The sequence below is a fragment of the Urocitellus parryii genome, chromosome 4 (genome assembly GCF_045843805.1).
Source record: "Urocitellus parryii isolate mUroPar1 chromosome 4, mUroPar1.hap1, whole genome shotgun sequence".
Lineage (NCBI taxonomy): Eukaryota > Metazoa > Chordata > Mammalia > Rodentia > Sciuridae > Urocitellus > Urocitellus parryii.
Window position 1 is genome coordinate 64,840,160 of NC_135534.1, and position 16,789 is coordinate 64,856,948.

Here is a 16,789-nt window from a genome sequence, read left to right on the forward strand (position 1 = left end):
TCTTTCCACAACTAATTAGTTATAAGATCCTGTCATACCAACCTTTAATTTTTTATGTTTACAACTCCACCAGGGAGGAAAAACTATTCCCACATACTTTTCCATTTAGCCTGTAGAGTTGATTTTCCATACTGTTGCTAAACTAATCTTTCCACTCTTCTGCTGAAATATTTTTCTGTCTAACCAATTTGTAACATGAAATCTAAACCCTTTAACATAATATTCAAAGTCCTTCAAAGTCTGGCTTCCACTTCCTTTTCCATTATACCCCTATTCACTCTACCTATACCATTAGCAAACTAAAATGTTTATGTAGTCTTTCTCTTTTCTTTAAGAAGTCTAACCTTAACCCAATTAAATGGAATTTCTGAAGAACATGTTCTCTTGCACCTTATTTATTTAATTAATTAAAATTAATTAATTAATGTAAATTATTTTCTGTTATTGGGGATTGAGCCCAGGGGTACTCTACCCCATACTCCCCTCTTTTTTTTTTAATGTTTCATTTTTGAGATGGGGTTTCTTTAAGTTGCCTAGTCTGGCCTTGAACTCATGATCCTCCTGTTTCAGCCTCCCAAATTGCTGGGATTACAGGCAAATGCCATGAAGGCTGGCCTCTCACACTTTTATAACTTAACACATATTGCTTTTAACCACCTTGTCAAGACAGTAATGGAGATAGTATTTTACTCAAGAGACAATAAATAGATGAAGGCACATGTTAGTGGTAATATTAACAATAATAGCTATTAGGAATCAAATTAATATGTGTCAAACACAGTGTTAGCTCATTTACATACACCATTACTAATCCTCATAAATTTTCAAGGTTAGGAACAATTCTAAATTTATTGGTGCCTCTGAAGGTGAGATACCTGCTTAAGAACACAATGTTAATAAGCAACAAACCTCAAATTTTAATTTAAATCTATCTAAAATTCATGCTGCTTTTACCACATCATGTTAATATTGGTGTTGGTAAGAGCTGGGAAATAAGAATGTAAAGGTGAATTGAGAACCATTCCTTAAATGAAATTGAATTTTTATTTCATAGGCATTGAGTAGTAGATTGAGAAACAGAAACCGACTGGTTAGTTAAGGAAGCAAAGCTTTAGAAGGATGAATTTAACAATATATTTAGTGAATTGTAGGAAGAACTTGAAAGGAACGAAGCTGGTTAAAGCACTTACCTGCCTAATAGCAGCTGTATAGCTCTGGTATCAACTTTTGTGTCATGTTTCCAAAATGTATCCTCAGTTGAAGGAAGGACATGATCTTCAACTTGATTCTTAGACAACACTCTGATTCTGAAGTGTGGAAAAATACTTTCTCACTAAATGGCTAACAGATGGGAAAAATCTGAATCATAATTAATTGAGCAAAAAAAGAGTATTATGGAGTTGGCCTGATTCATAAAATTTATTACTTTAGACTTAAATGCCTTACATATATCTAAAACTTTACACTCTGTGAGATCTTTCCTACATCAGAACCCCATTTCATTTCTGAAAAATAGGAAGAAAATATCCCCATTTTATATACAAGCATTCCAGTTCAGAAAGAGCAGCAAAATTACTTATTTATACATTTATTAAGTATCAGTGCCAGTACTAGCATCTTAACTCCTAGTTTAGACTTCTTTATCACCTCATCAAAAATTATTTCCAAGATTGTCCAGTTCATAATTTAACAAGAAATACAAGTTGGGGGGCGCTGGGGATGTGGCTTAAGCGGTAACGCGCTCTCCTGGCATTCGTGCAGCCCGGGTTCAATCCTCAGCACCACATACAAACAAAGATGTTGTGTCCGCCGAGATAAAAAAAATAAATATTAAAAGATTCTCTCTCTCTCTTTCTTTAAAAAAAAAAAAAAGAAAAGAAATACAGGTTGGGGGCTGGAGTTGTAGCTCAGTGGTAGAGTACTTGCCTAGCACATATGAATGAGGCACTGGGTTCAATCCTCAGCACCACATAAAAATAAATAAAATAAAATAAAGGTATTGTGTCCATTTACAACTAAAACATTTTATATATATATATATATATATATATATATATATAAAACACATATTTATTTTTAAAAAAAGAAACAGGTTAACAACTATTAAGAAAAATGAACGCTGGGTTTTTTGTCTATTCTGTAACTTACTGGGTTGATGGTCTAAGAGAATCTTCCTTTATTGGAGGATGAATTTTATCCAACAACATGCTAGTATCTGGACTTGATTTCATTGCAGAAATCACCATGGCATTGCGCAGTTTGTTACCTTGTTCTAACAGAACTGAAAGCAGAAAAAGCAGAAAATGAAAACTCTGAAATCCAGCAGAAATATTTGCAACATTCAGTGTATTTCCTTCTCTTTTCAGGCTTACAACAAGGTTCTGTAATGGCTTATTTGTCCACCCTTCCCACTAGGCAAGAAAATTCCTTGAGGATATTCACTTAACAATAGTTGTTCACTGAGCTTTTACTTTCTGTACTGTTTTAGATCTTGACATTGCATCAATAAAGTCTCTTCTGGAGAGAACAGCCTTCTTGTGGGAGTCATTAAATCCCCAGGCATTCAGCCAGGTATGGTGGTGCACACCTGTAATCCCAGTGGCTCTGGAGGCTGAAGCAGGAAGATCTCAAGTTCAAAGCCAGCCTCAGCAAACGTAAGGTGCTAAGCAACTCAGGGAGACCTTGTCTCTAAGTAAAATACAAAACAGGGCTGGGATGTGGTTCAGTGATTGAGTGCTCCTAAATTAATCCCTGTTACCTTCCTGCCCACCTCCCCCAAAAGATATATAAGTCCCCAGACATTCAGTTCTTCTAACTGATGTTTGTACATAATAAGTGTTCTACTTTATTCTTAGTTATTATTGTTAATCTCTTTCTGTGCCTAATTTATAAATTAAATTTTGTCAAATGTATGTATAGGAAACAAATAGTATATATATAGGGCCCAGTAATACAGTTTCAGGCACCTATTGGGGGCCTTGCCTTACAACAAGAATTTCACTTTCAATCATTATAATAAAAGGCAATTACAGTATAACCAGAATGACTCCCCATTCTGTGCTTTTATCCACTTTACTCTATCTATGTGATCCCACTGTAGTTCTTAGGCTTCCCTTTAAAAACTGAGGACCAATGGTATTATTCCATGGAACATGGGAAGTATCACTACATTATAGAACTCTATATTTGCTTAGAAGGTAAATGAGACAAAAAGCCAAAGTGTCTACTTTCTAGTCTAGAGTTTTATAACTTCTGAAAATAATGAAAATATGGTGGTTAGTCCAAGCAAAACAACCACAATCCTCAAAATGTGCCAAAGAGATCCATAAACATCTAACATTCATTACTATAATAAACAGATCAAAATAGTTTTAAAACTTGAAAAAAGACCCCAAAACTTAAATATCATATCTTCAATGCATGACGGGAGAATAAAAGCAAACTAAACCAAATAAAGCTCATCCATTGTGGTAAACAGAATTCAATGTCTCAGCCCTTTGTGTACGCATAGCTTTTCCTAGTGATTCACACACTCATCTAGGAATTGTTTCAAAGGGATTCTGAAGATATAATTAAGGCTCCAAATCTGTCAACTTTTAAGATAATCTGATTATCTTGGTAGGCTGGACCTATGATACATATGACCTATCTATGCATATATATGTCTGTATACATATTTCTTTTGCAAAAATGGCATATTGTATATTCTGTTTTATAACTACTTCTGACATATAGAATTATAAGATAACAAATGGGTATTGTTTGAAGTGTCAAGTTTGTGGTTGTTTTGCAGCCATAGAAAATTAATATACCCATTAATATTACTAATCAAGAATGCTGATTATTTGCCAGGCATGGTGGCACATGCCTGTAATCCCAGTGGCTTGGGAGGCTGAGGCAGGAGAATTGTGAGTTCAAAGCCAGCCTCGGTAACTTAGCAGGGCCCTAAGCACTTTTATGAGACCTTGTCTCAAAAAATAGAAAAAGGGCTTGGGGATGTGGGATATGGCTCAGTGGTTAAGCGCTCCTGGGTTCAATCCCTGGTACCAAAAATAGTTAATGATTATTAATATTTTGATGTGTCTTGTAGTTTTTATCTATGCATATGTATGTCTGTATATCCATTTCTTTTGCAAAAATGGCATATTATAGATTGTGTTTTATAACTACTTTTCCACTTAACATACTAACTTTTTCTCAGTAAGTAATGGCTACACAGTATTATATTAAGAATTCATTTTATTTTTTTATTAAAAGAAAGAAAATCTCTTTGGGATTCAGCTAGAAAACGTCTGCATCCCAAAGAGATTTGGCTTGTTTATTCTCTGAGAGAGGGTGAAGAAAACATGGTCTACCAAAATTGACAATCTGGTTAGATATAAAAGTCTTCCGTTTAAAGAACCTTAGTATGCAATAGGATGGTTTTCCTTTTAGTTTAGTTGATACTTGCTTTATTTGATATGGTTTAAAGTTCTTTAATAAGGTGGATGAATAAAGAGGCTAATGACAAGCAATGTTTGATTTTAAGGCCATGTTACAATAACCTTTTCTTCAGATACTTAAAATGTTCCTAAGGAGGTAACAGCCTTGGTACTTTATTATGTATCCATATCTGTTATGATTTGGATATAAGGTGTCCCCCAAAAGCTTCTGTTAATGCAGTAATAGTCAGTGGTAACATGACAAGAACTGTAACCTAATCCTAGTTTGAATGGACTGATTAGATGGTAACTGTAGGTAGGTGGAGAATGGCTGAAGAAGGTGGGCCACGGGGGGCATGCCATGGAAGGATGCATCTTCCTTATGGTTCTTTCTCCTTTTCCTGGATCTCTCCTTCCTTTAAAGGCATTTTTTTTTTTTTCTTTTGGTACTGTGGATTGAATCTAAGGGTGCTTTATCACTGAGCTACATCCCCAGTCTTTTTATTTTTATTTTGAGACAAGGTCTCACTAAGTCGCTTAGGGCCTTGCTAAGTTGCTGAGGCTGACCTTAAACTTGAGATCCTCCTGCCTCAGTCTCCTCAGTTGCTGGGATTACACGTGTGAACCACTGTACCTGGCTGATCTCTGCTTCCTTGTAGCAATGAGAGAGCAGTTTTCCTTCACCAGAATTCTTTTTACCTTAGGTTCAGAGCCCTAAAGGACTTGGCTATCTATGGAATGAGATCTCTGAAACTGTGAGTTCCAAATAAACTTTTTCCTGTAAATTTTTCTTGCCAGGTGCTTTAGTTACAGTGATGAAAAAGCTAGCTAACACAATATCTTTATTATCAGTTCCTTAAGTCAAAATATCTCCTCTGTGCTCTCAGAATCCCTGGTATTTAACTTTATCAAAGAATTTACCATGCAGTAATGTTAACTGTCGTTTTTACCTAATTTATAATTCTGGGTTGGTTTTTTCTGGTCTTTGTACTCATGGTATATGGTACAGTGTCTGGAAAATATCAGGCATTTGATAAAATGTTTTAATGAATATTTCCATTGCTGTATCTATTTATACATAATTGTGATTTGCTTTTAAATCTATCTCCTTTACTAAAATGAATTCCTTAAGGGCAGGGGCTAAAACATTTATCACTGTAACCCTAAAATTAAGAACAAGACTGACACAAGACAGACACATGAAAAATAATGAATTGAGCTTATTTTTCATCTCTGATAAATAAAAACTCCGTTGGGAATGATAATATTGAAGAACAATTTATTGAGTCCTTTAAATCTGAATGGGAATTGGTACCTAAGATACTTTCCAAAGCAGGTTTTAAGTGGAATAAACATTAAGGAAGATAAATGAGAGAAATCTATGCACAAGTAGTCCAGTCATTAGCCTCCGAGTGGTTTCACTGTTGAAACAGCCATTTTTTGGAAAAGATTTTTTGATGTCATAAATCTTTTATGACATACCTTAGACTTAGAATATTTTATATTGACTTTTCAGGGAGAAGTTGGTATCTCACAGTATAAAGACTGTCATGGAATCTTCCTGCACCTTAATTCAATAACCATTTTGTGCACACACTAATATAGCACTCTAGCATGTTCAGGACAAATATTTCCCTTACTTATTTACTACATGCCATGGGTACAGCCCTGGCTAAACAAGGTATGTAAACAAAATGTGTAGTTGGTATTTCAGAAATACAAGCTAGCTGCCTGAATCATTCCGCATCACTTCCCACTTTCTGGTATATTAATACAATAAAGACCAGAAAAATCATTGGGCTTAGCTATTTATTGTGTCCCTCCTGGGACCTAAGCCCTAGTCCTATGGCAGTAGCCCAGTTAATCTTAGTTCCCTAGAATCCTGTGTTTGGAATAGACTTTTAAAGATTCCATCCAAATGTCTACTTGAAATTTAATCCAATATGCAAGAGGATCATCACATCTCCAGCCCATGCCTGACTATTTACAGTGGTGCAGAATTTATAACCTTTTGAAGTGGTCCTCTCACATTTTGCATATGTCAGATTATTAACTCAGAGTCAGCTACCATCTGTTTTGTTCCATCTTTAAACCCACTGATCCTAGAAGATTATAGAAGAGGTTGCACATTGGCAGGCCAGGGGTTGTGCCTGGCATATTTTGTTTGGCTTGAACAATTGGCCAGTATAGTCTTTTTTTTTTTTTAATATTTTCATAGTTGTCAATGAACCCTTTATTTTATTTATTTATATGAGGTGCTGAGAATCAAGCCCAATGCCTCACACGTGCTAGGCAAGCACTCTACCACTGAGCCACAACCCCAGCCCCAAATCAGTAAAATCTTGATTCAAATCATCATCATCATCATAATAATAATAATAATAAAATACAGTCATGCCTAGGTAAACAATGAACTTACCAGGGCAGGGTAAGTTAGGACCTTAGGACCTAAGACAAACTGAGGAGCAACTGCCCCTTTTGACAAGGCAGAAGTTTCCTAACTCTTAGCCTATGTCTTCATTTTTTTTTTTCTAATATTTATTTTTAGTTTTTGGCGGACACAACATCTTTGTTTGTATGTGGTGCTGAGGATCGAACCCGCACCGCACGCATGCCAGGCGAGCGCGCTACCGCTTGAGCCACATCCCCAGCCCCCTATGTCTTCATTTTAAAATGGGGATATAATCCCTACTGCACAATGGTTTTTCTGAGATTCTGGGTATAAAGCACTTTGAATAGTACCTAGCACATAATTAGTGCTCAATAAATGGTAGCTGTTTTCTCCAGGCTAAATAGCTCTTGTTGGTTCTTTTTCCTTATCAGACTAGTTACTCTCCTTAGAAGGAATTTTTATGTGTTTGTGTGTGTGTGGTGCTGGGATTCAAACGCAGTGCCTCACACATGCTAGTTAAGTGCTCTCCCAATGAGTTACACCTCCAGCCTCCATCATCTTTAGATCTGTAATGCTACCTACTTAATGAGGCCTTCCTTTAATGCTGGGTGCTAAATAATCCCAGTGACTCAGGAAGCTGAGGCAGAAATTGGAGGCCAGGTTGGGCAATTTAGCAAGACTCTGTTAGAAACAAATAAACAAAAAGGCAGGGGATATAGCTCAGTGCTTGAGCACCCCTGGGTTCAACCCCCTGTACCAAAAATAATAAATGATTTACCAAACCTACATAAAACAAATAATTCTTTCTTTCACCTTCCTTGCTTCATTTCCCCCCACCATTTGCCATTATCACCATCTGATACTACGTATTTATTTATCTGGTTTATAATTTGCCTACCCATTCAGAATACAAGATCCATAAGAAAGGAATATATGTCTTTTTAGAAATGAAATTAAACTGCTGTATTCCTGACACACAAACAAATGACAAACATTTGGTAGATGCTGAACAAATAACCACTTAACTTTTTCCAAGTCTGGTATCCTAGTCTACACAAAATATTCCAAGTGTAACACAACAAGCACTGAGAATACTGGGTCAATTTTCTTCCTTGTTAATGGAGTCTTTGTGTTAAAGACTAAAATAAATGGACTATAATCTTGGAATATATTTTTTAAAATAGACATTTCCGTTGAAAAACTATGAACAGAATGTTTTCTTTATTAAAAAAAAAAACATACCAGGCTTGATACACAGCTCTATGGTACAGTGTAAGGCCCTGGGTTCAATACTCAGCAACACAAAAAACAAGAACAAAAACAAACAAAAATCAAACCAGATGTCCTTACTAATATGAATTATGTACCTTAATAGTTATTTAAAAGACTTTCCTATGAATGCTATAGATATTCTATTTTGGAAATTTTACTTGTGGGGATGGAAACAAATTCTTGTCATACTAACAATGTCACCGTAATAATATGGTATAATATAAGCCAGTTAGTTGCTTTCATTGTACCACTCCCTAACCTGTGGTACTTAATTCTATTCCCATTTGCTTCCCACCCCACCCCCTCTAGTCTAAGCCCTTATATGGGTAAACCTGTCTCCTTTCTACTTCTATTTAGCAACACAGAAGTTAATTCCCAGGCTTAAGATTAGCAATTATGCTATGCACTGAATATTCTCATTAAGACTACCAGTTTTCAGAATGTGAAATGAATTTGGTACTATCCTCTCTGTACAATAGTAAAAGTATTTGGTGCTGATAATACAAAAAACATATCTGTCTTGAATTATTTGGGGAAAAGTAAGAACTAATATTTTTCTCTGACAAAAACTACCCTCATATCCAATTCCTTTTAAATAGTTCCTTCCCCAATCTGCAATTATAAGAAACTAATATAGAAGTTCCTTGGTAGACATGGATGGAATTGGAGGTCTTTAGGTTGAGTGAAATTAAAAGTAACAGAAAGACAAATAATGTATCTTCTCATTTATATGTAGAAGCTTAAAAGTTGATCTCAAAGTAGTAGAGAACAGAAGAGTGGTTATCAAAGCCTGGGAAGGGTGTTGGGGGAGGGACAAAGAGGAGATGATTAACAGATACAAGGATACAGTTGGATAGGAAGAATAACTTCTAATTTTTATAGTAATAATAAGATAACTATGGTTGATAATAATTAATTGAATATTTCAAAATAGCTAGTAGAAACAGGTTTGAATGTTCCTAATAAAGAAAGATAAATATCCAAGGTAACAGATATGCCAATTACCCTGACCTGATCATTATACATAATATACATGCACTGAAATGTCCCAAAGTAAACCATAAATATGTACAATTATTATGTGTCAATTAAAAATAAAAATTAAAAAGAAAAAAAGTTACTTGTAGGGCTATCGTTAAATGGTGAGAAATTCTGGACCACAGCAAGTCTTTTATTTAACTAGTTCAAACACAAGTCTTGGTTCTCCTTTATAGGTATGCTAATAAGCAGAGCAATCCCAATAAATATAGTTTAGTTTCTGTTCACAAATATATACACACCTGAAAGAAGGTCCTTGGTAGGGGGGTTGTTTGAAGAAAGAATGCAGGAGTCACTATGACTCTTGGCAACTGATCTAATTTGAGGCTGAAACTCAGAACTGTTGTGAAGAGACATCTGCTTCCGTGGTGCTTTGCCTTTTATAGTTACAGACTCTAAACTCTGTCCTGAATTAAGATGGTGCTGTAGTCCAAAGAAAGAATCCTTTATTGTATCAGAGTTCTCTACAAAGTACAAGTGGTCTTTTCCCCTGTTTAAAAAAAAGGACATTGTCATCAGTATCTAATCCATTATGGTAGCACACCACTTTGTCAGAGTCAGGAAAAGGATCAGTGATGGCAATATAGCTTGGACTTTTGAAAGAGGTGACTTTCTTGCAATGTGACTTTGTAATACTGTTTCACATCTCTTAAATAACAGATGCTTTACCTATAGCTGTGGGATTGAATCTTGAGTAAAACAATGAAATAAAGAATTTAGCACAAAAAGATGGGGGAACGGTGAGCACAGAGCCTGATATAAAGCAAATGCTTCATAAACAATTGAGAGAAAGATCTGCTTCTCTTATTCTACTCTGTTCCACAAAATAATTCTTTTCCCTCTTTTCCCTCATGGACATCTACACATTATTTGGTCCTATTTATTTGTACATTGGCTTCTCCAATAGATTGTGAATAGTCCCTAGAAACAGGAATTGTGAGGTTTTTTGGTTTTGTTGCTGGGCATGCTAATTATGTATTCTACCACTGAGCTACAATCCCAGCCTCGGGGATTGTGTCTTATTAATTTCTAGGCTCCTGATACTGAACCAGGACCACAGTGGGAACTTAAAAATTATCTGCTGAATGAGTGATATTTCTGTCTTCAGTTTTTCACTTAACCAAAAATGAAAGAAAGAAATCACAAGTACAAAGGGAGTTAGTTGACAGACTGGTATTAACTCTGGTAATTACCTTGGTGTGGTTGATCTACTACTGTTGGCTCCTAATTCTTTTCCATCATTTTTGAGGGTAGGTACCCCATGGGACCTTGATGGAATCAGAAACTGGGTATGGCTGAATTCAGTATTCTCTCTGGATCCCTGCTTAGGTAAAAGCACATTTTCTGCCATGTCAGTGATAGGAAGAGGATTGTAGCTGTTGTAAGTTTCTGATAGAGGCTCCAAGGCAAGTGAAACCTGAAAAAAACATGTAATATATCAGAGACTTTCTTTAGCATTCACTAATTTTGACTCCCCTACTGCATATAAATTATGTTCCCCATTCCTTACAAGATTAAGTCTAATTTCCTGCCTACTTCAGATGCCTCATCTCTCACCATGCTCCCCTCTCTTTCATCCCTCTGGCCTGGTCAGACCAATTACTTAGAGTTCTCTAAATGTGCCTTACATTTTATTGCTTTATATCTTTGTATATAAAATTTATCTTAACATTAATTCTTTATGTCCAATAGAGATGTTACATTCATTGCCTTCTTCATGTTTCTGCTTATTTGGTTTCTACTCTGTTTCTACTTATTTGGTACCCACCCATCAAATACAACCAGCAAGTACTGAATACTATAGCTCAGGAACTCACCCAGAGAAGCTTTGGATTATATAACCCTATCAGGAAAGTATGCTATTCTAATTTGAAGACTAAAAGAAAAAAAAGAAAAGCAGAGGCTTGGAGAAGATATTTGTATCTTTTGTTTATCATCCTAATTAGATTATAAATTCCTTGAAGGAATGAATTTCCTTCTTCAATTTTTTAATATGGTTTTTCCTCTTTTAAAAAAAATTTTTTTTTAGTTGTAATGGACACAATACATTTATTTATTTATTTATCTATTTATTTATTTGGTACCAGGGATTGAACTCGGGGGCACTCAACCACTGAGCCACATCCCTAGTCCTGTTTTTGTATTTTATTAGAGACAGGGTCTCATTGAGTTGCTTAGTGCCTCGCTAAATTGCTGAGGCTGGTTTTGAACTTTCAATCCTCCTGCCTCAGCCTCCTAAGCCAATGGGATTATAGGCATGCACCACCATGCCTGGCTTATTTATTTATTTTTATGTGGTGCTGAGGATCAAACTCAGTGCCTTACATGCAAGGCAAGCATTCTGCCACTGAGCTACAACCCCAGCCCCTTCAATTTTTTATTATTTATTATTTTTTAGTTGTAGCTGGACACAATACCTTTATTTCACATATTTATTTTTATATGGTGCTGATGATTGAACCCAGGGTCTTGCACGTGCAAATCGAGCGCTCTACCGCTGAGCCACAACCCCAGCCCCCTTCTTCAATTTTTGATTGACTAATTACTAGTACCACACTCTTGGTACTCAAACCTAGTACACTAATGAGAAGGCATGGCACCTTCCGCATTCTTCTCATTAGTTGCTGGGGAAAAATAAGCCCCTAGTTCTATGATGGAGAAGAGAGACAGTGAGAAGGGAGAAACACTAAGATTGAAAAAGAAGTTTCTATTTGATGTGGTGGCATGTAACTATAGTCCCAGATGCTCAGCAGGCAGAAGTGGAAAGATTGCATGAACCCAGGAATTTGGGGTCAGTCTGAGTAACACAGTGAGGAAAAAGAAAAAATAAATTTACTTAGTTTTTCATTCCTTTAAGTTCACTATTAAAAGGGTTTTCAATCCTCAGAAAAACCCAATGAAGAAAGTCTATTAGAGGATTAAAAAAAAAAAAAGTCTAAAGTAAAACTCTGCAGGTGAAATTGAGGAATATATTCCAAAAGAAAGAATAGCAATGTTGTAAGTTCAAGGTCAGAAAGCAGAGGGAATTGTGTAAGCAGCCCAGGAGAATCAAATAATTATGAATTATTGAACACAAAAATGAAAAAATTGTAGTTATATGTTTTAAGCTATCTCTGGGAAGGTCAATGGAATATTCTGTGTAGGGAAATTGCCAAGACATAAACCCAATAAAATATGCTTAGATTCTGATGAAGAGAATTCTGTTCATGAACCAGGCAATATACAATCCTTCAGATCTATTCATCATCAGATTTTTCTACAAAGACAAATGATAGGAATGTAGTGGGATGAATAATCTGAGCAATGGTCATTGTAATAGCATCACCTAAAATCCTGGCTGCCCAAATGCAAAAGTCAGGAAGTGTTCCCTTACCATTCATCACTTGCCAAAGACTACCACTGCATTCCAGAAACAAAGGAGATACTGGGGATACAGTCTAAGTCCTGGCCTTAATAATAAACTGCTGACTGGCTACTGAGTTTTGTTTTTGCCTTCAGCATATCTGAATCATTAGCAAAACAACTCATGGGCCTATTCTACCATTGGTGAAAAGGCGAAAGAAATTCCAGGCATTGTCTACATCCATCTTACTAATCAAAATTAGGGGCTGGCCTAACTCAGTTATACAAATATTGGTTGATACCAGCTCTATGCAAGGCTCTGAGCTACCTGTCTGAGGCAAAGAGATGACTAAAACATGGATCCTAACCCAAGGAATCATATTATTTTGTAAGGGAACTTTAAGGTATTTAATATAAAACGGTGAGCACTAAGATAAGGACATGTATAGATGCTATAGGAATACTAAGAAGAGGTTTGTGCTTGGGAAAAGGTGAGGAAAGAGTACCAGAGATGGTTTCCAGGAGTGTAATACAAAAATCTGAGTTAAGAATCTCAAACATGAGTAAGTTAAATAAAGCTGAGGGAGTTTGAAGTAAAACCTTATAGATAGAAGGAAGAGCATTTGTCTAAATTTGGAGACATAAAACAGAATATTGTTCAATCAATTCCTATCCTTTGGACCTCTACTCTTAACCCTCTCTTTCCATAATGTACCCAATATAATCCTGCATGCATGTCCTCTATCTTCATTTCAGTTCACCTCAGTCGTCTCCCTGCCAATCATGGCTCACCCTTATGCTTACTCCTCTGCCAACTCCAATATTGAGCCCTGCAGATTTTCTTTTTTTACTTTTCTTTTTCTTTCTTCTTTCTTTGGGTGCTGGGGATTAAACAAAGGGCCTCTGTTATGGTTTGGATGTGAGGTGTCCCCCCCAAAGCTCCTGTGAAGGAATATTCAGAGGTAAAATGATTGGATTATGAGAGCTGTCTCCTAATCAAGTCTATCATAGTTTGAAAGGTCTGACTGTAGGCACGAGAGGCGTGGCTGGTGAGGTGGATCACTGGGGATATGTTCTGGAAGGATGCATCTTCCCTGTGGTCCCTCTCTCCTACTTTTCTGCTACCTGATCCTGCCATGAGCTGAGCAGCTTTCCTCTGTTGGGCCCTTCACTATGATGCGCTCCCTTACCTTGGGCCCAGAGCAATGGAGCTCATCATCTATGTATTAAACCTCTGAAAGTATGAGCCCAATAAATTTTTCCTCCTCTAAATTGTTCTTACAGGGTATTTTGGTCATAGTGACACAGAAGCTAACTAAAACAGCCTCACACATGCTAAGCACATGTTCTACCACCATAGCCAGATTTTCTATGTTATAAAACTATTTCATCACTTTAACTGGACATATCTTTCTTAAAAGGCCCTCAGTTCTCTAAAGTCTTCTCCAATGGAAATTTCCACTTTCCAGGATAAGAAACATTGACTTACTCTTTTCTGGTGCTATCTATACACCAGCACTCCTCTTCTGTTAAATATATCATTCCTCTTCTGAAGCCTACACCCATCCACATATACTATAAATATACCATATACTTCCTCCATCCCTAACAGAGCAACCTTAAGATGCTTACCATCCTTCTAGCAACAAGGTTCTCTTTAGCACTAAGTTGCCTACAATTATCTATTACATCTAAAACATCTAACAATATCAGAGATAGTAGTAAATTAGTATGTCTAATTTTCAGATTTATGCTGGTCAATGTAGCATTTAAAAAAAATTAAATCACTTAACATTGCTTTGAAGAATTGCATTTCATATAAAAATATGAATTTCTGACTTCTCTTGAAAAATCAAAAGATCTAGCAATGCTAGGCCTCCATTCCCACATGGCAAAAATTAGTTACAGCTAATTGCTTTTGTCAGGATATGTATTCCAGCTGCAAATTCCTAACACGTCCCAAAGGGAGGCAGAATAACAACTGCTGGTTATAGTTCCATCTGGGGCCCTGTTTTAAAATTTTTTTTGTTTTAGTAAAATCAACATTTTCATAAATATACAGTTTCACAAGTGTTTTTTTTTTGTGTGTGTGTGTGTGTGGCGGGGGGACAGGTACCAGAGATTGAACTCAGGGACACTCAACCACTGAGCAACATCCCCAGACCTATTTTGTATTTTATTTAGAGAAAGGGTTACAATGAGTTGCTTAGCAACTCGCCATTGCTGAGTGTCATCTTCCTGCCTCAGCCTCTGGAGCTAAGCAGCTGGGGATTATAGGAGTGAGCCACCACACCCAGCCACATTCACAAGTTTTTAACACAAGAATAGATACACATAACCAGTTCCATAATCAAGATACTTAACACTTTCATCACTCCAAATAATTCCCTTGTGCTATCCTTTTTTATAGCCACACCTTCTCCTCACCTCTAACCACTAGCAGAGTTTTTTAGTGGTAAGTCTGCAAACTTAAAAGGCAAGTTGAGTGACAATGTTAAATAATTTGTATCATGTCTCTTTATAGTTGATGCAAACACAGATAAAAGTAACTGTCTGATAGCTCTACTTATTTAAAATATCAATGAGAATCTCAATATGATTGAAAAACTTTTGGACATGATGCTCATGACAAAAAGCATGAAGAAAATAATTCTCTTAGGCTGGGGATGTGGCTCAAGCAGTAGAGCGCTCGCCTGGCATGTGTGGGGCTGTGGGTTCGATCCTCAACACCACATAAAAATAAAGATATTGTGTCCACCTAAAACTAAAAAATAAATATTAAAAAAAGGAAAATAATTCTCTTTACTGAGAAAAGTCTTGAACAGTTTATTGAAGACATGACAATGGGCAATGCTCCTGAAATGGTCTTTGTCAACAGTATACTTGTTTCAAAATCTAAATCTCTGGCAACACTTTGCAAAGACACAGAACTCTAAATTATTCATTAACTTCTTTGTCTAAAAAGCGAAATGTCAAACAACATATGTATATAGTTAAAATATGAATTAAATAAATTTCTGGGTCAATGTTTTACTTGATAAACTGGATCAGAACTTATAGTATGCTGTTATTATTACATTGATATTAGGGGGCTTCGAGCTAGGTGTGATGCTAAACAAATATTTTGAGCTTGGGCTTGAGCCAAAGGAATTCTCAGCCTCAGATCACCAGCAGAGACTGATACAATCTGATTACTTATCTGCAAGGGCACTCACGTGGAACCACATAATACATGATTCATTTTATTCCTTTTTCAAGGATTTTATCTTTGGAAAATTTATCTGGAAAGGAATGATGTTTTCTATTTTGCTTTATTTTTCCATGCTCAAAGAGGATATTCAGAAATGAAAATAATGACATAAAATGCATTCCTAAAGTTATAGAGCTAGGAATTAATATCCCAAAAAGATTTTTTATTTTAAATTTTATAAATATTAAAAATGTTCAATTTATATTTATCATTTATACTGAAAACTAACTTATGCTGGCTAATACAATACAGAGCAACACTTAGGATTAAACGTGATGGTTGAAATTTTAAGTTTTATAAATATCTTAGAAGTAATACCCTATTAAACAAAAAAAAAGCAAAATTGATAAGTTTGATTTCATTAAAGAAAAACTGTTTTTCAAAAGACATCATCAAGAAATAAAAAGATAAACCACAAGCTAGGACTATAAATAAATAAATAAATAAATAAGATATAAACAAATTAATAACTCCATAAACAAATAAATAACACCTAAGCCCACTTATATATATCACAGATATAAAAATGCTCTCAAAACTCAATGAGCTTAGCATGGTAGCAGACACCTGTAATCCCAGCTACTTGGGAGGCTGAGGCAGAGGATTGTAAGTTCAAGGCCATCCCGGACAACTTGGCAAGGCTCTAATGCAGAATAAAAAATAAAGGGCTGGGGATAGCTCAGTGGTGAACACTCCTGGGTTCAGTCACCAGTACAGAAAAAAAAAAAAAAAAAAAAAAACAGAAAACAAAATACTTATTTTAAAAATGTGTGGGCTTTGAGTGTACCTCAGCAGTAGCACTTGCCTCATGAGGGCGAGGGCTGTGGGTTCAATCCCTAGCACTGAAAATAAAAATTAAAAATAAAAATGGGCAAAAGAATTGAACAACATTTTACAAAGGTAAATTAGAGGTTGGTACATTTTCTTAGGATGGGGCCAGAGAGTTAATATTTTAGGTTTTGTGTGCTCTGTCATAATTACTCAATTCTTTTGTCGCATGAAAAAACATCATAAACCATATAGAAATGTAGGGTGTGGCTGCTTTCTAGTAAAGTTATTTGCAAATATAGGTGG

At 35.9% G+C, this 16,789-nt stretch overlaps 1 protein-coding gene across 1 annotated transcript in view; it reads right to left on the minus strand.

The window, feature by feature from the left end:
• The window catches only part of C2cd3 (C2 domain containing 3 centriole elongation regulator), a 143,277-nt gene that overhangs the window by 111,053 nt on the left and 15,435 nt on the right, over nt 1–16,789 (minus strand). Inside the window, exons 4-7 of the mRNA XM_026379501.2 lie at nt 10,317–10,540; nt 9,366–9,613; nt 2,149–2,281; nt 1,191–1,307 (exon numbers count right to left, since the gene is read on the minus strand). Of these exons, the coding sequence (XP_026235286.2) occupies nt 1,191–1,307; nt 2,149–2,281; nt 9,366–9,613; nt 10,317–10,540 (722 nt within the window). The remainder of the gene's footprint in view (nt 1–1,190; nt 1,308–2,148; nt 2,282–9,365; nt 9,614–10,316; nt 10,541–16,789) is intronic.